The sequence below is a fragment of the Choloepus didactylus genome, chromosome 9, assembly GCF_015220235.1.
Source record: "Choloepus didactylus isolate mChoDid1 chromosome 9, mChoDid1.pri, whole genome shotgun sequence".
In the NCBI taxonomy this organism is placed as follows: Eukaryota; Metazoa; Chordata; class Mammalia; order Pilosa; family Megalonychidae; genus Choloepus; species Choloepus didactylus.
The window spans coordinates 126,703,673-126,728,461 of NC_051315.1; the positions used below are offsets into that span (position 1 = coordinate 126,703,673).

General features: G+C 40.0%; 2 protein-coding genes and 2 pseudogenes across 3 annotated transcripts in view; all 4 read left to right on the plus strand.

The window, feature by feature from the left end:
- The window catches only part of LOC119544040 (UDP-glucuronosyltransferase 1-6-like), a 235,793-nt gene that overhangs the window by 135,099 nt on the left and 75,905 nt on the right, over window positions 1-24,789 (plus strand). The window lies entirely within an intron of this gene.
- Window positions 349-3,252, plus strand: LOC119544047 (UDP-glucuronosyltransferase 1A3-like). Its single transcript, XM_037849075.1, has one exon. It carries the CDS (start codon window positions 1,995-1,997, stop codon window positions 2,910-2,912), a length of 918 nt encoding a protein of 305 aa, XP_037705003.1. The 5' UTR covers window positions 349-1,994; the 3' UTR covers window positions 2,913-3,252.
- Window positions 11,021-12,852, plus strand: LOC119544049 (annotated as a pseudogene).
- Window positions 22,938-23,064, plus strand: LOC119545022 (annotated as a pseudogene).

Genomic DNA, 24,789 nt, shown 5'->3' on the forward strand with positions numbered 1-24,789 from the left:
TTAGTCCACTCAGCAAATTATTACCCGGGCAGCCCCGACCCCTCCCCTGCCCCAGACCCGCGAGGCTGCTGCCTGGACGTGTCCCCCGGGAGACCCGCGGGCGCCAGGATCGCGCACCCCCACCCCTTCCTCACCCCCCCACCCTCCACCCTCACCCCCACCTGCTTCTCCCTGGTCCTTTAAGTCCAGATAGGAGTGTGGAAGTCAGATGACAACAACGTCTGAATCAAAACGCGGCTGCCTTAGTTCAGGGCGGGGGTGGGGGGGCCCTTTTCACACGACGGGAATGCTCGCCCCCGTCATCAGAAGGGCGCGTGCTAGGCGCGGACATTTAAAGGGTGTGGGGGTATGGCTCTCCCCCGGCTGAGGACTCCTTCCCGGTGTCCTCTCTCCTCCCAGCTCCCCGAGCCCCTCCGCGCTCCCGGGCACACTCCGCCTCTTCCCGCCCTCCGCGCCGCCTCCCTGGGCTCCGCTTCTCCCCGGGCTGCGAGGCCCCTGGGGGCCGCCCCCACTTCCCGCCTCTCCTTCCTGCTGTGTCCCCGCAGCCCTCGCCCCTGCAGGCCGTCACCTCTGCACACACAGCGCCGGTGTGGACTCCCCGGGTCCGGCCGAGCCCGTAAATCCTCCCGCAGAAGCGCACACCCGGCCGTGCCCGCCCTGCGCCCCAAGGGCCTTCCGTGGCCTTCGGGAGGGAGCAGGGGCCTCACCAGGACCTGAGCCAGGACATGACATTGGGGCAAAGTCTGAGCATAAACTGCAGCGTGTCAGAAAGGCCCCGAAGGGGACAGGGCCAGAGGCCAGGCCAGTGCCGGCGCCCCCGACCCGTGGGGAGCAGACCCCGGTGGCTGCTAAGGGTTACTCTGCACGTTTAGGCTGCAGGTAACTGGGACTTTTATTCCATGGGGCGGATGTGGAAGCCTCACCCTGTCCTTGTTTTCGTTCAAATGTAGGGAACTGATCTTCAATTTGCAGAATGTTGGCTTAGTAAATTATTAGTCATATTCTTTTGTGTGCTTGGATTTTTAAAAAGGTCTTATAACATTCTAACACCTAAATAATTTGCACACTTCTGAACCCTAAACCAGAACTTCTTCAGAAATTCCATCAAGAAATTAACAGGAACTTAGTAAGGCACCAGATTGGAAATTGAGATTAAACATCTCCAGATACAACCTGACATCTGTTCCATTGCATCAGCACCTGTGCAGCCACTATTTTAGGTGTCATAACGATTCACTCACCATTCAATTCCCAGCAGGTGCTCTGTTGGATGAAGGAGAAGAATATTGGCACTGTTGCCTATTTTTATTCTCTCTAGTTTGACCAAGTAAAATCAAGTACAGATCTTCTAGTTTCACTTTATATATTCTTCTCATTTGAAGTATAAATATTATATTATCTCATCAATATCAATGATGTGTCATAAAACAGGTTTGTATATTGTCCTTTGCCGTGTGGCTCTGTTCAGCTTTAAAGGTTGTGCTCTTCTTAATAGGCTTTCTTAAATAATTGCAGTAGATTCTTAAGAGGCAGGGAGGAAAGGGTTGCAAGAGTGGTGAGATGGTGTCACGGCCAGCTGAGAATTTCTGGTTGGGGACACGGCACCAGTGACCCCTTAGAGCTCAGTTTCCACCTGAGAGACCATTGTTCAGAGGATGTGGGAGGTGAGGAAAGGAACCCAGTGTCCTCACACTTGTTTGGGCAATTGGATGAAACACAAGAGAGTGGACGAGGACATGGCCCTGAGAGGGTAGCGGGGTCAGGGGAGTTTATTGCAGAGGGAACAGTGGTGTTGCCCTGTGTGCAGACTGAAGTGCGTGCCCCGTGGGTGGAAGACAAGGGAGAGAGTTATTCTGCAATGATTAACTTAAGGAGGGCATTCTGTCTTCCAATCACACTCCATTTGCTCAACGGTTTGGTGATAAGATTGACTGAAGAAATGAGGTAGAGGGCACAGCTGGGTGCAGAGTCAGCTGTGTTGGGATCCTGTGGACATGGCGACGGGCCTCCAGTTTTCCCTGTGGGTTCTCCTGGGGCTGCTGCTTTCCCTGGGCATCAGGCCTGGGGCCGAGGGCGGGAAGGTGCTGGTGGTGCCCATGGAAGGCAGCCACTGGCTCAGCATGCGGAAGGTCGTGCAGGAGCTCAGCGCCAGAGGCTACCAGGCTGTTGTCCTTGCACCAGAATTGAGCTTGCACGTGAAAGAAGCTGACTTTTTCACCCTGAAAACCTTTGCCATTTCCTACACCCAAGAAGAATATGATCAGCTCGTATTGGGCCAGAGTTACAAGGGTTTTGAAAAAATGCATTTTCTGAAGATATTTTTTGAAAGTATAGCGATGCTGAAAAATGTGGCTATGTTGTTTGAAAAGTCTTGTGCAGAGCTGCTGCATAACAAGGAGCTGATCAGGTCCCTGAATGCCAGCTCATTTGATGTGGTTCTAACGGACCCCATTTACCCCTGTGGGTCCTTGCTGGCTGAGTACCTGTCCATTCCTGCTGTGTATTTTTTGCGTTTCATTCCATGTGACCTGGATTTTGTGGGCACACAGTGTCCAAACCCTTCCTCGTATATTCCTAGGATGTTAACCAGGAATTCAGACCACATGACTTTCCTGCAGCGGGTCAAGAACATGCTCTACCCTCTGACCCTGAAATACATTTGCGATTATTCTTTGTCTCCCTACGCAAGCCTTGCCTCTGAGATCCTGCAGAGAGAGATGTCCCTAGCGGATGTTCTCAGCTATGCCTCCGTGTGGCTGTTCCGAGGAGACTTTGTGATGGACTATCCCAGGCCCATCATGCCCAACATGGTCTTCATTGGGGGCATAAACTGTGCCCACAGGAAGCCTCTGTCTCAGGTCTGTATGGGTGCTGTTACCCAATCAGGGTTCCAGGTGGACACCATGTTTTAAAAACTTTCCTTCAAGTGCTTACATGCCTACCAATCTTTCTAAAGATTCCTACTTCTCATTCTCCCTCTAACAATCTTTGGGGAGTTAAGTATTGAAGTGTCTCCAGTAGTGGTGTTAGGTTGGAATGGTCACTGAGAGGAAGACAAGGCAGGGGTGAGGGTCCCGAATAAGTCAGAGAAGCAATGGTGTGGCTCAACCAAGAGCGTCCATTGATAGAGGCACTACCTTCATGGTTGTGCCATTTCTTCTGCTGTGTAGGAGCAGAGAAGCTGATCCATCTGGGGATTTTTGCTTGCTGGTGCTCAGTAGAAGGATAAGGGAACTAGCAAATTGTGTTTGTTGCCAGGAATGGTTTTATTTTTTTTTTTTATTTTTTTTTTTTTAATCATCATTTTATTGAGATATATTCACATACCACGCAGTCATACAAAACAAATTGTACTTTCGATTGTTTACAGTACCATTACATAGTTGTACATTCATCACCTAAATCAATCCCTGACACCTTCATTAGCACACACACAAAAATAACAAGAATAATAATTAGAGTGAAAAAGAGCAATTGAAGTAAAAAAGAACACTAGGTACCTTTGTCTGTTTGTTTGCTTCCCCTACTTTTCTACACATCGATCCATAAACTAGACAAAGTGGAGTTTGGTCCTTATGGCATTCCCAATCCCACTGTCACCCCTCATAAGCTACATTTTTATACAACTGTCTTCGAGATTCATGGGTTCTGGGTTGTAGTTTAATAGTTTCAGGTATCCACCACCAGCTACCCCAATTCTTTAGAACCTAAAAAAGGTTGTCTAAAGTGTGCGTAAGAGTGCCCAGCAGAGTGATCTCTCGGCTCGTTTTGGAATCTCTCTGCCACTGAAGCTTATTTCATTTCCTTTCACATCCCCCTTTTGGTCAAGAAGATGTTCTCCATCCCACGATGCCGGGTCTACATTGCCAGGAATGGTTTTAGAGGTTCTGTCTTGGAATGGATGGAGATGTGATTACAAGGGCACCTACACAGTCAAAGGAAGTAGAAGTTTCAGAGTTTGTGTAAGTTAAGCAGACATGAGACAATGCCAGAGAGGGAAGACTGGGGTTCATGATCAGAGAAAGAAAGTCCAGCTTTTCTGAGCTTTTCTGTCAGGATGGTCCTTGACCTGGAGTTGGTCCCTGGAGTAGAATGTGGGATGTTCCAGGCTTGGGAAGGCAACATGGAAGTTGTGTGTCAAGTGAGTCTTCTACTTGAACACTGAAATCATCCAAGGATGGTGGTAGGGGACAGCAGATCACACCACGGGCCTGAGAACCCACTGAAGGTGGGGTCAGTGATGAAGAGACATGAGTCTAATAGGCGAAGGGTTTGTCAGGAAGGTTGACCACAGCACTGAACCCCTTTCGCTTCACCCCAAGTTTTCATGGTGGAAACTACTGCTTTACCCATAATTTCGGAGCATCTTACATTAACCCTCAGTATTTGGATTTGTTTGCTTGAATTCTTGGGGGAGTAGATTTGGTTTCTTTATCCAGTGAGCTAACTATCACTTTTATAGGAAAATCAGCCCATTTATATCCTATTCATTTAATTTATATAACTCCTATGATGGTAGAGCTTTTATAGTTGTCATGTTCTTACTCTGTACTTCTTTTATTCCTGAATGTATTATTATAAGGGACTCTAATCTTCATTCTTAATTTTAATCAAATTTCTAGTTACGTATTTTTACTTAATTTTGCCCCCATTGATGTGTTTTGTAAATTATAAATATATATGCATCTATTTGATTTGTATATCTGCTGAAAAAGTAGAGAGGCATTGGAAATAATGTTGCTGTTTTCTTTTAGTTTGTTTTTATGAATATGTTCTCTGGAGTTAACTGCATTGGTACAAAACTCCACTGCCATTGTTCTAGCTGAATGACTTTGATCATAATCAACCACCAATAAATAAATCCCCCAGTAAATTTATGTAACACCATTATTATTGCCACAATTTAAATATTGCCCAGGTGCACAAGGTGTGTCATCTGGAGACTGGCTGTCTTCCCCACTTAACCTTCAGGGTTCATGATCCTTGTGGTCTTGGATCTGCTTCACCCTTGGCAGTCTCAGCAGCTTAATCTCAGCAGTTATATTCCTCTTCTTGACATTTGCATTTCTGGTAGAAATGTGTTTGTGGGTTAAGCTCTCCAGATACAAGTAATGCATGCAAATGTCTGCCTGTATTTGTGCCCTTCCTTAGACCTATTGATGCCAGTTTATTTGGTGCATAAAAGTTCATTTATTTGTAAATCATCATCATGTATTATACATGAGAGGTACAATATTATGATTTTTCTCCGATTAAATTCTTTTTTTTTATTTTGAGGTGTTGTTACCCTTACTTATTTGGTTTGGATAGCCCATAGATTTGACTCCTTTAAGTAGCTTTAGTTATTTTTCTCTAAGATGAAAGAATAGAGTCCAAGTCTTCTATATGTTTTCTTCCTATCTTTCTTCCTTAATCTAAAGGCTTATGACAGATTGAATTATTCTGCTGATCTTCTCAAAGAAACAGCTTTTAGATTGGCTTATATATTCCTGCTCTTTTTAATTGTATTTCATTACTTTCAGCTGATTTTCAAAAAGTTTTAACTCATCCTTGAGATCATGCATTATAGTATTGAAGGCTATAAATAAAAATTTTTCTATGTTCCTTAGGTTTTGGTATAAATTTTTCTTAGAATTTTAATTTCTATTTTGGATTTTCAATTTTATTTAATGTCTATCTATGAGCTGTTTCATAGTTTATGTATAGTTAAGACTTTTTAGCTTTCCCTTATTTTTTTCCTAATTATTTTGTATTACAATCAGAGAAATTTTTTGTGTGAAGTCACTGCTTTTGATAATTTCTTAACAGGTCTTCTTTGTGGTTTAGTATGGAATTGTCCATGGAAATGTGATGCAAGTCATATGTAATTTAAAATTTTTTAGTAGGCATGTTTTTTAAAAAGTAAATTAAAATATATATAATAATATTAGTAATACGTTTTATTTATCAAATATAAAATATCATTTCAGCATGTAGTAGTATAAAATTATTAAGGAGATGTTTTACATTCTCTTTTTTTCATACAATGTCTTCCAAATGTGGCATATATTTTACACTTATATCTCAACCTAGACTAAGCACAATTCAAGTGCTGAATAGTCACATGTAGCTAGTGGCTTATATATTGGACACCATGTGATCAGTATTTGTAAAGTTTCCATGAATACATCTAAAAATGTGTCTACTTTTAAGTGTCTATGTGTAGCTATAATATTGACTATTGATTGCTTAAATCGGTTTTCCTGTTTTAAAAAATGTCTACTAAGTCTTTACAGTTGTTATATCTTAAAATATCCCCTTCTAACTGTATTTTGGTCAGGTTTTGAAGTTTAATAATTTTTTATTTGTGTCTATCTACCTCTGATCTGCTAGATTGTTTGGTGCACATAGGTTTATGATTCTTGTATTTTATTCATAAATATTGTTTTTATCATTAAACAATATCCCTTACCATCTACCTTATATAATAGCAGTATTGCTACTGGTTATATTTTTGGATTACTTGTCTCTTTACTTACCTTAAAAAGAAGCCCATGCTTTTACAAGTTTACTTGTGAAGAGCACATTGTAAAAAATCTCCAGTCTGGTAGTCTTTTTTAACAAAAGGATTTGGTCTGTTCACATAATGTATATGCTTGATTTTACTCCTTTCATTTTGTGTAAGCTTATTCTTTTTATTATTTTCTTTTTCCTTGTTAATTTTGGAATTGTGGCACCTTTCTGTTTCCATATAGGTGACCTTATCTTTCCTGGTGCTTCCAATCAAGCACACAGTTCTGGGCTTTGGTGTGACAACAAAATGCCAAGTGTTTCTTCCACACAGATGCGTGGTTTTCTTTTAAATTTTATTATTTATTCATCTTTGTACTAAATTAATAATATCTTCAAGTATTTTTCCTGGGATGTAATACATTTTAATTTAGGAAGTCGTTATATACCTGAGAATGTCCCTTCCTCCACACTGAGCGCCAACTTGTTTGGGTGCAGATTCATTAACCTCCCTGTTACCACCTGCGGTTTCTAGTGTGCAGGAGAAATCCTAAAGCTAGTCTCACTTTGGTTCCTTCAGAAGTAGCAAACTTTTTCTCCTTGTTTTATTCTTACATTCTAGAGATTGATCTTTTTGCATGACCTTGCCCCAAACACAGTGGCTTAGTTTCCCAAGGCTGTTGTAACAGATTATCACAAATTTAGCAGTTTAAAACAACACTTTATTATCTTACAAATTTATTGTCTGGAAGTCTGAAGTCTGAAATGTGTCTCACTGGCCTAAAATCAGGAGCAGGGCCCTCTTTCTTCGAGAGGCTCTAGGGATAATCTGTTTCCTTGCCCTTTCCAGCTCCTAGAGGCTGTCCACTTTCCTTGACTCATGGAACCTTCCTCCTTGTTCAAAGCCAGCAGTATGGACTCCTCAAATCTTGGAATCTTCTACCTTCCTCTTTCATTTATAAGGGCCTTTGTGATCACATTGGCTCCACCCAGATAATCCAGGACATTCAATTTCAAGATCCTTCATGTAATCATGTAATGATATCCTTTTGTCATGTAATGTCATGTAATATAACATATTCTCAGCTTCTGGGGATGAAGATATGGAGCTATTATTCTGCCCACCATACACAGTAAGTCTAAAGTTAAACCTGTGTCTTATTGAAAACTGAAGATTTTCCTTTATTAAGTTATTGAACTTCTTGTTCTGATTTATTCTTTGTGAACACCTGACATACATAGATTTCTATTCACTAGGCTCCACAAGTATCATCTTAATCCTCAACTTTTTATTCTTTTCTATCCCCTCCCTGCCCCCATATTCTGGGAGAGCATATCTATGTCATCGATTTTATTTTCTGCATTACCAATTGTGCTCTTTATTGCTTCTAAAGTACATTTTTTAAAAAATTATTTTTTGCTTGTTTCGAGTTAGTTACTGCCTCCCCTGTCCCCCAATATCACTATAATCATTTTCAACAAATAATTTTGTTTTCATACATTCCCAAGGTAAGGTATTTGTCTGAATTTTATCAAATATAGGTACCACGAATGAAGGACTCTCACTGGCTTCACATAAATATTTTCATCCCTTGAGTTGAAAAAATACAATAAGGAGCATGTGAAGCTGGATTTCTGTTTGGGTGCACTACAAGTCGCACATCAGTAGGAGGAAAGGGTTTTGGAAGGTACTGAATAGTCCAAAATTCTGCTGAATGGGAAAAAGTGGAGAATAGGCTACTGTGTTCAGTAATGAGGCCACTGACAACTTGTCAGGGTGTAGTCACACTAGGGTGGAGGTGAAGGAAGTTACATTGACAGGATTCAAAAGAGAGTGGGAGGAGAGGAAGTGACATGAATGAGCATTTACTGAGAAAGTTGGATGAGAAGGTGGAATTGGGTAGTTCTTAGAGAGTCAGGTGAATGATTCCCCATAGCAGGGAAGGTCTCTCTCCCTGTTTGGATACAGAAGAGTGGGACCCTGGGTGAAAAAGACTGATTTATCCCATAACGGGTGATTTAATTTGCCAGAGCTTCCATGAAAATAGTGCACAATAGTTTGATTTAAACAACTTGCATTTATTGTTTCTAAGCTAGACGTCCAAAATCAAGATTTCAGCCTGCCTCACTTTCTCGCCCGGTCAGCCGTGTTCTGGTGATGGCTGCCTCTGTCACATGGTGATCTCTCCTTTCTGGCTTCTGACTGGGGCTTGTACTGCTTCTGTCTGACTGCATCACAATTTCCTCTTTTGAAGGCCTGCAGCCATACCTATTAAGATTCACCCTGATATTTTCATAGATCCAATTTGCAAATGTTTGACTTCCTTGGCTTAGCATCATGTTTAAAAATTCATATTTGTTGTAGCCTTACATTTTATTGGTGAATAATATTCTATTCTATGGATATACCACATTTTATGTAACTGTTCCTTATCTGATTGACATTTGATTTTTTTTTCCACTTTTGGCTATTTTGCATAATGCTGCTATGAATATTGGCATAAATTTTTCGTGAGGACATATGTTTCCAATTCTCTTGGGTATATACTGGGGAGCATGTTTTAGTTTCCTAGGTGGCTCAGAGCAATGCTGGGAAATGGGTTTGGCTTAAATAATGGGAATTTATTGACTTACAGTTAGAGTCTGGGACACCGTCCAAATGAAGGCGTCATGAAGGAGATGCTTTCTTCCCGAAGACCAGCTGCGTGATACTTGGCTCCTCTGCCACATAGCAAGGCACATGACAGTATCTGCTGGTCTCTCCCTTCTTTCCAGTTTCCACTGATTTCAGCTTCTTGCTTACTCGTTTTTCTCTCTCTCCCCGTATTCATTCTGTTTACAAAGGACTCCAGTAAGAAGATGAAGTCCCATTCTGATGCAGGTGGGTCATCGTTAACTGAAATAGTCCTATCAAAAGGTCTTACAGTGGTTTCACACCCATTGGATCAGATTCAAGAACATGTTTCTCTGGGACACATACAACTTTAAACCAATACAAAGCAAAATTGCTGGACTGCATGATAAGTACATGTTTACTTTTTGAGGGACTTTCAGAGTGTTTTCCAAAGAGGGTACACCATTTTATTTTATTGTGGTAAAATACACATAACATAAAATTTTCTGTTTTAACCATTTTAAAGCCTGCAATTCAGTGGAATCGAGTGCTTTCACAATGTTGTGCCCCTCATCATATCTAGATCGGGACATTTTCATCACCCCAAATGGAAACCCTCAACCGTTCAGGCAGTCACTCTCCATTCTCCTTCCATCCAGCCCCTGGCAACAATTATTCTGCTTTCTGTTACTATGGACTTGCCTATTCATGTAACGGAATCCTACGACATGTGGTCTTTGGTATCTGGCTTCTTTCACTCAGCACAATGTTTTCATGGTTCATCCATGTTGTAGCATGTGTCGGAACTTCATCCCTTTTCACAGCTGAAGAATATTCCATTGTATGGATAGACTACATTTTGTTTTCCATTCATCAGTTGATGGACATTTGGGTGTTTCTACCTTTTAGCTAGTGTGATTCCTGCTGCTATGAACATTCATGTATACAAATGTGTGTGTGTGTCTGAATACCTGTTTTCAATCCTTTTGGAGGTATACCTAGGAGTAGGATGGTTGGGTCACGTGTAATTCAATGTTTAACTTATTGAAGAACTGCTAATCTGTTTCCTGCAGTGACTGTACCATTTTACACTCCCACCAGCAATGAATGAGGGTTACAATTTATCTACATTCTTATTAACATTTGTTATTTGCCTTTTTTAAAAAAAATTATTTTTGCTATCCTGGCTCTTGTGATGTAGTATGTTATTGTATGTGTATGTGTTTACATTTTTCATTGTGAAATATAACATGTATACAGAACAGTGATAACTATCAAAGTACAATTTAACCAGTAGTTAGAGAGCAAATTTCAAAGAATGTTATGGGTTACAGTTCCACAATTTCAGTTATTTCCTTATTGTGAAATACAACATATGTACAGAAAGGTGATAACTTTCAAAGTACAATTTAATGAATAGGTATAGAGCAAGTTTCAAAGAATGTGTGGGTTACAGTTCCACCATTTCCATTATTTCCTTCGAGCTATTCTAATACCCTAACATCTAAAAAAATATATTTATATAAATATTCAGTATTCATAATCTTTTGTTGACTCCTATCTTTTCTGTTATTATTCCTTCCTCTCATTTACTCACTTTCTGGATCTTCAGGGATGTCTAGGCAGTGACCACCCTAACTTGTTCATATTGAAAATGGGTGTCGATGTTATGGGAAATGGAGCTGCATCTGGTTGATGTTTTTGAAGAGGCTCTTGCCTCTGGATTTTGGTATTTATCTGGCTTAGGAACATGCTGTAGGATTTAAGATTCTGAAAAATGAACCTAGTGAGTGAAGCTTTTGTAGAGTCTCAGATAGGGACCTAGGTATTTTGAGACTACTATTGGTTGGGGCATGGCATACTGTGGCCATTTGGGATATCTAGCTGGAGCCTGAATAAGAGTAACCTCCAGGATAGCCTCTAGACGCTATTTGAAATCTCTTCGCCACTGTAGCCTTATTTTGTTACCTTTCTTTTCCCCCTTTTGGTCAAGTAGGCATTTTCAATCCCTTGATGTCAGGGCCAGGCTCAATCCTGGGAGTTGTGTCACATATCATCAGGGAGTGTCACTCCCATGGGAGTCATGTCCCACGAAATGGGGGAGGTTAATGAACTTATTTGCAGAGTTGGGCCTAAAGAGAGAAAGGCCACATCTGAGCAACAAAAGAGTTTCTCTGGAGGTGCCTCTTGGGCATAATTATAGGTATGCTTAGCCTCTGTTTAACAACAGCAAGCCTCAAGATCGAGGGCTTGACTTATTAAGTAGGTTGTTCCTAATCTCACATAAAAAATATTCTATCCAAGATAAGCAGTCACTGAGAAGATGGTGGTTCACAGGAGAAGGAAGTTGAAGAAAGGAAAGCAGTGCAGACACACTTACTTGTTTGGACAATTGGATGAAACACAAGAGAATAGATGAGGATATGGCCCTGAGAGGATAGTAGGATCAGGGGAGTTTATTGAAGAGGGAATAAAGTGTCACTCTGTGTGCAGACAAAAGGGTGTGCCCAGTGGGTGAAAGGTAGGGAGAGAGTTATTCTGCAATGATTAACTTAAGGAGGGCATTCTGTCTTCCAATCATGCTCCATCTTGCTCAATGGCTTAGTGATAAGATTAGGTGAAGAAAATTAAGGTAAAGGGCACGGCTTGTGTGCAGAGTCAGCAGCATTAGGATTCTGTGGAGATGGCGATGAGCCTCCAATTTTCCCTGTGGGTGCTCCCGGGACCGCTGCTTTTCCTGGGCATTGGGCCCGGGACTGAGGGCAGGAAGGTTTTGTTGGTGCCCATAGAAGGCAGCCACTGGCTCAGCATGCGGAAGGTCGTGCAGGAGCTCAGCACCAGAGGCCACCAGGCTGTCGTCCTTGCTCCAGAAGTGAGCTTGCACGTGAAAGAAGCTGACTTTTTTCACCCTGAGAACCTATGCCCCTTCCTATACCCAAGAAGAATATGATCAGCTCATGGTGGGCCAGAGTGAGATACGTTTTAAAAGTATAGCAATTTTGAAAAATGCATCTATGCTCTTTCATAAGTCTTATACAGAGCTACTGCATAACAAGGAGTGATCAGGTCCCTGAAGGACAGCTCATTTTTTGCACCTCATTCCATGTGCCTGGGATTTTATGGGCACACAGTGTCCAAACCCTTCCTCATATATTCCTAGGATGTTAACAAGGAATTCAACCACATGCCTTCCTACAGCGGGTCAAGAACATGCTCTACCCTCTGACCCTGAAATACATTTGTGATGTTTCTTTCTCTCCCTACGCAAGCCTTGTCTCTGAGATCCTGCAGAGAGAGATGTCCCTGGTGGATATTTTCAGCTACGCCTCCATGTAGCTGTTCCGAGGAGACTTTGTGATGGACTATCCCAGGCCCATCATGCCCAACATGCTCTTCATTGGGGGCATAAACTGTGCCCACAGGAAGCCTCTGTCTCAGGTCTGTATGGGTGCCATTACCTAATCAGGGTTCCAGGTGGAGGTTGTTTTTTAAAAACTTTCTTTCAAGTGCTTACTTATCTCCCAATCTTTCTAAAGGATTCCTCTCTCTCATTCTCCCTCTAACAATATTTGGGGAGGTAAATATTGAAGTGTCTCCAGTAGTGGGGTTAAGTTGGAATGGTCACTGAGAGGAAGGTGAGGCAGGGGTGAGGGCCCCTAATATGTCAGAGAAGGAACAGTGTGGCTCAAAGAAGAGTGTCCATTGGTAGAGGCACTGCCTTCCTGGTTGTGCGATTACTTTTGCTATGTGGGAGCAGAAAAGCTGATCCATCTGGGGAACTTACCTATCTGGGGATTTTTGCTTGCAGCTATTCAGTAGAAGGATAAAAGAAGTAGCAAATTGCATTTGTTGCCATGAAAGGTTTTAGAGGTCCTGTCTTGGAGGGGATGGAGATGTGACTATAAGGGGACCTACCCAGTCAAAGGAAGTAGAAGTTTCAAGGAGGCTGAATAAGTTGAGTGGAAGTGAGACCATGCCAGAGAGGAAAGACTGGGGTTAATGATCAGAGAAAGAAGTAAGTCCAACTATTTCCAGCTTTTCTGACAGGATGTTCCCTGACCTGGAGTTTTTCCTTGGAGTAGAATGTGGGGATGTTCTAAATTTGGGAAGGCATCATGAAAGTTGCATGTTAAATGGGTCTTCTACTTGGGACACTGAAATCATCCAAGGATGATGGTAGGGGTCAGTGAGATAACACCATGTGCCTAAGAACCCAGTGAAGGTGGGGTCAGTGACAAAGAGACATGAGTCTAATAGGTGAAGAGTTTGTCAGGAAGGTTTACCGCACTGCTGAACCTCTTTCGCTTAAACCCAACTTTCTGTGGTGGAAACTGCTGCTTTATCAATAAGTTCAGAGGCTTCTTACATTAACCTTCAGTATTTGGGTTTGTTTGCTTGTAATCTTGGGGACTGAATTTGGTTTCTTAGTCCACTGAGCAAATTATCACTTTTATAGGGAAATCAGCCCATTTATGTCCTATTCACTTAATTTATATAACTCCTATCATGGTAGATCATTTTATAGTTGTCGTGTTCTTACTCTGTACTTCCTTTTATTCATGAATGTATTATTATAAAGGACTCCAATCTTCATTCTTCTTTTTGATCAAATCACAAGTTATCTTTTCTTACTTGATTTTGCCCCCTTTGTTGACGTGTTGTCAATTATAAATACATTTGCATCTACTAGATGTGCAAAACTGCCTAAGAGTATAGAGACATTTAAAATGAACTGCTGCTATTTTCTTTTAGTTTGTTTATGTGAATATGTTCTCTGGAGTTAACTGCATTGGTTCAAAGTCTTCCCTGCCATTGTTCTAGCTAGATGACCTTGATCATAATCTTCCCCCAATAAAGAAATCACCCAATAAATATTATCTATCAGCATTATTAATGCTGCAATTTAAATGTTGCCAGGTGGACAAGGTATATTGTTTGGAGACTGGATGTCTGCCTCACTTAATCTTTAGGGTCCATGATCCTTAGGGTCTTGGATCTACCTTGACCCTTGGCAGTCTCAACAACTCAATCTCAGCAGTGATTTTCTTTTTTATCTTGATGCTTTTATCTCTTGTAGACTTGCATTTGTGGGTTAAAGTCTCCAAATACAAGTGTATCTATGAAAATGTCTGTCTGTATTTTTGTTTTTCCCTTAGATATGGTGATGCCAATTAATTTGCTGCTTCAAAAAGTTCATTTATTTGTAAATCTAATGTATTATGCATGATAGGTACAATATTATGATTTTCTTCCTGTTAAGATCTTTCTCTTTTTTCTTTTCTTTTTTTTTTTTTTAATTTTATGATATTGTTACCCTTACTTATTTGGTTTGCATAACACACAGATTTGACTCCTTTAAGTAACTTGTGTTATTTTCCTCTCAGAGTCTAAGTCTTTTATATGTTTGCTTCCTATCTTTCTTCCTTAACGCAAAGGCCCATGATAGATTGAATTATTTTGTTGGTGTTCCCAAAGAAATAGCTTTTAGATTTGTTTATTTTTTCTGCTGTTTTTAAATTCTATTTTGTTAATTTTGGCTTATTTTTAAAATTAATTTTTTCATTGTTTGAGATGATGCATTATAATGTTGAAGGCTATAAATAAAACTTTTCTATGTCCTTTAGGTTTTGATATAAATTTCTCTTTTGTTTTTCTTAATAGAATTTTAATTTCAGTTTTTGATCTTCAGTTTTATTTAATGGCTCTCAAGAGCTATTTCTTAGTTTACCTATAGTTAAACTTTTGAACTTTCCCTTACTTTTTCCTAATTATTTTGTATTCCAGTTAGTTAATTTTTTGTATGAAATCACTGCTTTTGATAATTTCTTAACAGGTCTTCTTTGTGACCTTGTATAGAATTCTCCAAGGAAATATGCAAGTCACATATGTAATTAACAATTTATTAGTAGGCATATTTTTAAAAAAACTAAAAAACATTTAAAATTCATGTTAATAATATATTGTTTTTATTGAAATTTATAAAATATTATCTTTTCAGCATGTATTCAGTATAAAATTATTGAGATACTGTACATCTCTTTTTTTTTTCACTAAGTCTTCCAAATGTAGTATGTATTTTATACCTGTAGCATATTTCAATGTGGACTAAGCACAATTCAAGTGCCCTATAGTCATATGGAGCTAGTGGCTTGTATATTGGACACTATATAATCAATATTTGTAAAGTGTCCATGGATACAGCTAAAAATGTATATTTTTGTAAGGGTTAATATATATAGTTGTAATATTGACTTTGTTGATTGCATAAGTCAATTTTTCCTCTTTAAAAATATCTATGATTTATGATTCTTATATTTTTTCCAGAAGTTGGCATTTATCATTAACTAATATCTCTTACCATCTACCTTATATGACATCAATATTGCTACACTTTTTATTTTTGAATTCCTTGTCTCCTTACATTGAGAAGAAAGCTACGCTTTTACAAGTTTACTTGTGAAGAGCATAATAAAAAAACAAAACAAAACAAACAAGCTACTCCAATCTGACAGTTTCTTTTAACATGAGAATTTGGTCCATTCACACCATGTATATCCTTGATTTTACTCCTTCCATTTGGTGTAAGCTCATTCTTTTTACTGTTTTCTTTTTCGTGATAATTTTTGAATCTTGGTACCTTTCTGTTTCCATATAGGTGACCTTGACTTTCCTGGTGCTTCCAATCAAACGCACAGTTCTTTGCTTTGGGATGAAAACAAAATGCCAAACATTTCTTCCACCCAGATGCGTGGTTTGCTTTTTAATTTTATTATTCATTCATCTTTGTACTAAATTAATAATATCTTCAAGTATTTTTCCTGGGATGTAATACATTTTAATTTAGGAAGTCATTGTATACCTGAGAATGTCCCTTCCTCCACACTGAGCGCCAACTTGTTTGGGTGCAGATTCATTAACCTCCCTGTTACCACCTGCAGTTTCTAGTGTGCAGGAGAAATCTAAAGCTAGTCTCACTTTGGTTCCTTCAGAAGTAGCTTACTTTTTCCTCCTGGTTTTATTCTTACATTCTAGAGATTGATCTTTTTGCATGACCTTGCCCCAAACACAGTGTCTTAGTAGCCCAAGGTTGTTGTAACAGATTACAACAAACTTAGCAGTTTAAAACAATACCAATTTATTTTCTGGAAGCCTGAAGTCTGAAATGTGTCTCACTGGCCTCAAATCAAGGGGCAGCACCCTCTTTCTTTGGGAGGCTCTAGGGATATGTGTTTTCTTGCCCTTTCCAGCTCCTAGAGGCTGTCCACTTTCCTTGAGTCATGAAACTTTCCTCCTTGTTCAAAGCCAGCAGTGAGGCCTCCTCAAATCTTGGACTCTTCTGGGTCCCTCTTTCATTTATAAGGGCCTTTGTGGTTACATTGGTCCCACCCAGACACTGTATTTCATGATCCTTCATGTAATCATATCTGCAAAGTCCTTTTGACATGTAATATGAGATAATGACATGTTCAGGAATCAAGATGTGGAGATATTATTCTACTCACCATATACAGTAAACCTAAGTTAAGCCCATGTTATTGAAAGCTTGGAGATTTCCCTCTGTTAAGTCATTGAAATTTTGTTCTGATTTATTCTTTGTGAACACCTGTCATCCATAGATTTCTATTCTCCAGGCTCCATCACTATCATCTTCCTCCTCAACTTTCTTATCTTCTCCATCCCTCAGCCCCTGCATTCTGAGACAGAAGAGCTATGTCACTGGTTTTATTTTCTGGATTACCAATTGTGCTCTTTATAGCTTAATGTACATTTTTAAAAAATTCATTTTTTGCTTGTTTCAAGTTAGCTACTGCCCCCAGAGATATGACTAAAATAATTTTCAACAAATAATTTTGTTTTCATACATTCCCAAGGTCAAGAATTTCTCTAAATTTTGTGGAATATAGATATCGCTAATGAAGGACTCTCACTGGTGTTGCATTAATATTCTCATCCCGAGTGGAAAAAAAACAAATAAGGATCATGTGAAGTGGGATTTCTGTTTGGGTGCACTACAAGTTGCACTTTAGTAGGCAGAATTTAGAGGGCACTCAGTAGTTCAAAATTCAGCTGAAGGGGATAAAAATGGAGAATAGGCTATTGTGTTCAGTATGAGGCCGCTGACAACTTCTCATAATTTAATCACACTAGATTGGAGGTGAAGGATTCAAAAGAGAGTGGGAGGAGAGGAAGTGACATGAATGAGCATTTACTGAGAAAGTTGGATGAGAAGGTGGAATTAGGTAGTTCTTAGAGAGTCAGGTGAATGATTCCCCACAGCAGGGAAGGTCTCTCTCCCTGTTTCAGTACAGAACAGTAGGACCAGAGGTGAAAATACTGATTTATCATTTAATGTTTGCCTTAATTTGCCAGAGCTGCTGTGTCAAATACTGCACAATACATTGGTGCAAACCACAAGCACTTACTGTCTCCAAGCTAGAACTCTAAAATCAAGATGTCGGCCCACTTCACTTTTGTTGCCTGGTCAGCAGTGTTCTGGTGATGGATGCCTCTGTCACATGGTGATCTCTTCCTTCTGGCTTCTTTTGTTATTGTGAATACTGCTGCTACAGACATTTGTGTATACAAGTTTGCATTTGAATACCTGTTTTCAATTCTTTTTTGTATATACCTGGTAGTAGAATTGCTCGGTCATGTGTAATTCAATGTTCAACTTATTGAAGAACTGCCAATCTGTTTCCTACAGCGTCTGTACCATTTTATGTTCCCACTGACAATGAATGAGGGTCCCGAAATATCCATGTTCTTACCAACATTTGTTATTTCCATCTTTTAAAAAAATATTTTATTATAGCTATCCTGGCTGTTGTAAACTAGTATCTTATTGTGATTTTGATTTGCATTTCCCTAATAAGTAATGACATTGAGCATCTTTTCATGTACTCATTGGCCATTTGTAGATCTTCTTTGGAGCAATATCTATTCAAAACCATTCCCAAGTTTTTAACTGGGTTGTCTGTCTTTTCGTTTTTGTTTTTGTTTTTGAGTTTTAACAGTTCTTCATATATCTGGATATTAAACCCTTATCAGATATCTGATATATATTTTTCTCCCATTCTAGGGGTTTGATTTTCACATTCTTGATGGCTTCATTTGAAACATAAAAACATTTAATTTGGATGAAGTATGATTTATCAATGTCTTCTTTTACTTTTGCTTTTGTTGTCATATCTAAAAATACTTTGCCTAATCTAGAGTCACAACAATTTACACCTCAGTTTCCTTCTAAGAATTTTACAGTTTTAGCTCTTATATTTTGTCATTGATCCATTTTGAGTTAATTTTTGTGTAGGTGTGAGGAAGGGGTTCAACTTCATTCCTTTGAATGTGTATATGCAGTTGTCCCAGAATTCTTTCTCCAGTGTAATGTCCTGGGACTCTTGAACCAGTGAACAATAGAGCTACACTTGACTTCCTTCATTTAATAGTGATGATATAATATGTAATCACATTAGCCCTTTGGACAGCCCCATTATACTCTTGACTAAGTGAATTGATTGCTAGACTCTGTTGCGTGCAACTTTATTGGCTGACGTGCTGGGTAAATCTCAGGGTATATCTGGTGAGGTGTGACTTGCTACAGGGATCAAACCATGTCATCAGGACAGATACTTCATCTTCATTTATCTGCTTTCTAGGCAATGACATCATCCTCAGATTATGACACTCAGGGGCAGAGACTCCAGCCTGAATTCTTTTCCCAGGATTCTTAGGAAAATCCTCTATCTTACTGTCTCTGATTAAGTCACATGCCCATCTCTGAATTAATGATATGGCCGAGGGCCTGAGATGTGCCAAGTGGTCGAGAGCTGGGTCACATGTTCTGTCCCCGCACATACATATGAGAGTCTGGGAGAGGGAAGGTCACTGGGATGGGCCAGGAAATGAATTGTTCATCCTGGGATTAGTTTACCATTGAAGGTGTTTTCTCTTTAGATTTTTCATTACCAATGTATCGTATCAACTTACTATCTTAAAGATTTCTCTGTGTTTGTTTCTAAGTTTCCTGTAAGCAAATATGAGGGGCACTAATTCAGAATGTTTTCAAGACAATGGAGGATGATCTGGGAACCCTTAAAGCAATTGATTAGGGGCTTATACTCCTTTTATATTTTAAGTCTCTGTCTTTTGTTCCCTTTATATATATATTTTTTCTGTTGTGATACATGTCGGTACTTTTTAAAAACTTAAACTTGTAACTCAACAATTTTCCCAAGATAGGAAAAGAGTATTATTAATTATGGGTCTTTTTCCATTAATGATACTTGGAATATGTAAGCCTTTCTATAGTAGATTCTGATCTTTATCAGCTCAGGAAAGTTTTATTCTTTGGTAATTGTATTATTTTTTCTCAATTTTGCTATTAAAAAACATCGATTTTTTTTAATGTATTTCCTAAGGTTCTCCTGCAAAATGCAGATACCAGGATGGAACCCACGGCCCCTACCACCCCTTAGAGCAATGCTGTTGCTCCTGTCTGCTTTCTTCTCTTTTTAGCCACAAATTTCTAGACAATGGGAAAATATTAGTGTGGGAGTATCAAACATGCTTATGTTCTCATTTTCCACTGCACTTCCTTTCCTTGTCTCTTCTGCCTGAACTGCTTATTCCCTTTCCCCACCTGATTTCCCCACCAGTTGTGCCCAACTCACCAGCCCTTTGGTGTCTAGAAATTTGTTTGAAGCAGTGTGAGCAAGTTAGAGTTGTCACTGCCTAGAAACCACTGAAGATGGAGAAAGAGATTAAGTGAGAGGAAGGGGTAGCAACAAACAAAATATGATTTAACAAAGGGAAATGAACACTGAAATTTCATAGATATATATTTAGATGCTGGTGTGTCAGAATATTTGGAAGGAGGTAAGTGGCATGGTGGAACTGCAACTATATCATCCTTTGAAATTTGCTCTATAGCTACTCATTGAATTGTGCTTTGAAAGTCCTCACCTTTCTGTATATACCCTACATTGCATAATACGGAAAGAACTGAGACTGTGAAACTGCAACCCATAACAATTTTTGAAATTACCTATATAACTGCTTGTTGAGCTATATGTACCTGTATGTACCTATACACACAGAAAGTTAACACCTTCCTGTATGTATGTTATATTTTACAATAATGGAAATAGTTGAAGTTGTAGAATTGTGACCCATGACATTCTTTGAATTTTCCTCTCTAACTACTTGTTAAATCACACTTTGAAAGTTACCACAGCTATGTATATATGTTAAAGTTCACGATAAAAAGTGTACTAAAATTTTTTTAAACATATTTTAAATGATTCTTAGTATGTATTATTATGGATGGAACTTTGTTCCTGCTACTGCACACTTTTTTTTTTTTTTTTAACTCCTTCCTATTATTAAGTACAATGCAATCAAAGTCTTTACATATGAATCAGTTGGTGCAGATCTGATTATTTTCTAGGGATTGTTTTTGAGGAGGAGAAAGAACAGCTTGGAAAGTGTGGTGTAGATGATCTAGTTGCCACTTCCTTCTCACAAATTATTTCCCAGATTCTGCTACTCTGAGGAGCTAAGTGCTACTTTATTCCCCTGTCAATCCTAATGGAATCCCCCTGGAAATTGAAGATCATGATTGTTCTTCCATCAGGGATAGACAAACAGTTGTGCTCTCCTACTGGAAACTTTTTGCATGATTTGAACATTTTTTAAGCTCCTGATGCCTGTAGTCAAGTTGTTTCCAGAAATGTGCTCCAATTTACACTTTCATCAGAGGTATTGTCACTACCTATGGATATTCTTATTTCTTTAGGAATTTTGATAATTTAACATAAATAAAATGGTGTTTGTATTGAAAGAACGAAAGAACAAAAAAGAAAAAAGAAAGTAAGAAAGAAAGAAAGAAAGAGAAAGAAAGAAAAAAGAAATTTGATTGAAGCAGTGAATGGGAAAGAGGAAAACAGAGCATTGAGTGGCCATTTTGAAACGGTTCAAAATTCTCATATTGGACAAATGCCTTGCAGGTAGCAAGCAAAAGAGTCTCACTTGAGTCATTCTTTATATGCAGCCAGCTTCCTTCCAGGTTTGTGTTTGCACAAAGGACCCTCCCGGGTGTTAGTCATTATCCATCACAAGGTCTTGTACATGAATTAACTGTTGAAAGTGGTTGGGTTTGGATTAAGCAAAGATTCCCACACTGCTTTATTGTGGATGATGATGATGATGATGATGATGATGACAGCTAACACTTGTGGTGCAGTTCTATATGCCAAGGTCTATATGCCAGGAACCATTCCAGGCACTGTGCTTGGACATCTGAAGAAAATCAGGTGGTGTGGTGTTCAAGCTGTAGCCTTCCCATCAATCTCTTTTGCAGATGATGGTTTCTACAGCATTAACAATCAGTAAACCCACTTTCTTCTCAAACCAGCACCTAGTGCTGCATGCACCAAGCACCTTACTTGTTGAAAAAATGATGACATTCAAACTGGTAGGGCCCAGCTTGGATGATTTTAAAAGGGCTACAGAAAATTCTTGTCTCCTCGTGGTGATCCAATGTGTCAGTTTCCTATGGCTGTTGTATCAGTGATGTAAAAGAACAGAGTGATTATTTTACAGTTGTATAGTTCAGAAATGGTCTCACTGGACTAAAATCAAGATGTCAGGAGGATCTGGTCCTTTCTTGATGATCTGTTTCCATGTGTTTTCCAGCCTCTTGTGGCTGCCTGCATTCCCTGGCTTGTAGCCCCTTCCACCGTCTTAAAAGCCATCAATGGTTGGTGGTGTCTTTTTCATGCTGCATCATTCTGACACTGACTTTCCTGCCCCCTCTTTCCCTTGTGATTGTTTCAGGCACACCTGGATAATGCAGGATAGTCTCCCCATCTCCAGGTCTGCTGAAGAGCAAATGTAATTCCATTCACCTCCTTCATTCCCTTTGCCACATAACATGGCATATTCACAGGTTTCCGAGAGTGGGATGTGAACTTCTTTGGGGGCCCATTACTCTGCCAGCCACACCCAGTATCGCTGCTCTGAGGATGGGTTAGGGCTCAAGGTAACAGAGCATTTTGGATCATCAGAGGCTGGGAAACAGTAGAATTCAGATTTAAATACTTTCTGATTTGTGTGTCTTTATATTTGAAACCAAATGAAATCACCTTAATACTTGCACATTATCTTTATATTAGCATACCTTTATACCACTATTAGAAACAAAACAAATGGGCTAATAAGTAAAAAATTAGGAAACCTTTCTCACCTACCCTAACTGCTCTAATCTATGCTGTGGACCCAGCCTGCTCAGGTAATGTTTTGAATAACTTTGACAGGGGAGTCATTCATGTGGCAAACATTTATTGAGCAACTACTGTTGCAGATACCTACCAGGAAGTGGTGACACAAAGTTAGTAAGACTAAATCACTCTCCTGAGGGAGATGGAGACACAATCCAGACATTGGTTTAATCTGTTATAACAGACGGTGTGGACATGGCTGTGGGAACAGTGGGACCAAGTGATTCTGCTCGTGGGCAAGGTATCGAGGAGACTCCACAGAAGTGTAGACCAATGAACCGAGCCTGGCAGGCTTACCAGGGCTTAGCCAGGTGAAGGAAGGAGGCAAGGATAGTCATCCTCCAAGACAGAACAGGGGAACTGTGTGCAAAGGAATAAAAAGTTGGAGAAGGAATACTTTGGTGTTGATGGAGAGTGAAGTTTGTAGCTAGCAGATGTAGGCCAGGGGTTTCAAACTCAGAAGGCAGATACTATCAAAGATTAAAAATGGAGGAGACGGTGGACAAGAGGGAGTGGTGGGTACTGTGGCAAACCAAACACCTTACATTCTCTTTCCCATCCCTCCCCTTAAGAAATCAAATTTAAATTATTTTTAAACTGTGGGGCTCTGCAGACAGAATCTCCATGGAAGTGTATGAAGCCTATTGCTCATATGGGTTGCCCTAAGGGACCTTGTAGATGGTCCTTATTTGTTGATGGTCAGGCCTGACCCCGTGCCATCCACAATCTAGGCTCCAGAAAGGATGTGAGGTGCCTTTGGAAAGCCCCAGGGTACAGTAGCCAGGGTCCCCACAGGCCAAGTCGTCATGTCCATCCACACCCAGCTTCAAAACAAGGAGCACATGATTGATGCACTGGTCTGAGCCAAGTTCAAGTTCCCCAGCTGCCAGAAAATCCACATCTCCAAGAAGTGGGGCTTTACTAAGTTCAATGTTGATAAATTTGAAGATGTGTTGGTTGAGAAAGAAGCACCTCAACCCGATGGTTGTTGGCTCAAACACATTACCAATCTAGGCCTCTGGGCATTTAGCAGGTCCTGCACTCAAGAAGGCTTTGCCAGCGCTGCTCTCGCCCAACTTGTGCCCTTCAATAAACTTCCTGGTCATCTAAAAACAAAAAACTAAAAATCCCTGGGCTCAGCTGTCCAATCTGAACCGGTTCACAGGGCCTCCTGCCCCGGGGCTGGGAATGGGCTTCCTCTGCGGGAGCCACGAAGCCGTCCAGCAGGGGGCGCGGCGAGGACCCGCGTGGGGCGCTCAGGTGTGCGGGCGCCGCTCTGCAGACAGGGGCCCAGCTGTGGCCGCTCCACAGGGAGGGGTGCGCGCAGTGCGGCTGAAGAGTTGCTTACTCCACAGCCTGTTAGTAATTTATGGATTCCCATTCATTTGCCAAATAATTGTTGATTTCTACTTTGATTTCTGTGCTTGGTACTGAAGGAGTCAACGTGTATAAGCCATAGCCTCTGCATCCAAGATTCTTGTAGCAAAACCAATATACACACAGATGGCTGCAAAACAATTAGTCACTATTTGTCAGTAATGGGCATTTAGGTTCTTTCCTTTCTTTTTTTTTTCTATTTCAATTTACAGTTCATGGGCCTGGATAGGGAAATAATGAGGGAGGCAGGGACAGCATCATAGAGGAAGCCACTTTTTAAAACTTTTATATACACAACTCTAAATTTTCCATTGTAACCATTTTCATGTACAATTCAGTGGTATTGATTACATTCACAACACTGTGCTACCATCACCACCATCCTTTCACTCTGCAGCCTTATGCTGTAACTCCCCATTTCCCACCCCCACCCCTCCCCAGCCCTGGTAACCTGTAATGTACTATCAGTATCTATGAATTTTCTAGGTCTAGGTATTTAATGTAAGTGAGATTATACAATATTTGTCTTTTTATGTTTCGTGTATTTCACTCAGCATATTTTCACAGTTCATCCATGATATAGCAATTGTCAGAACTTTGTTCCTTTTTATGGCTGAATAATATTTCTTGTAGGAATGGAACACATTTCATTTGACCATTCATCTGTTGAAGGACACTTGGGTTGATTCCACTTTTTCACTATTGTGAATAATGCTGCTATGAACATTATTTTACAAATGTCTGTTTCACCACCTACTTTCATTTCTTTTGAATGTATACCAAGAAATGAGATTGCCAGGTCATGTGGGACTATCTTTCTGAAGAACTGTCCAATTGATTTCCACAGTGGTTGCACCATTTTACAATCACACCTACAATGTATGAGGGCTCCAATTTGTCTACATCCTTGCAATGCTTGTTTGTTACTTTTTCGTTTTTCTTCCCTTCTAATAACCATCCTAGTGGGTGTGAAGTACCATCTCATTTTGGTATTGGTTTGCATTTCCCTGATGACCAATGATGTTGAGCATC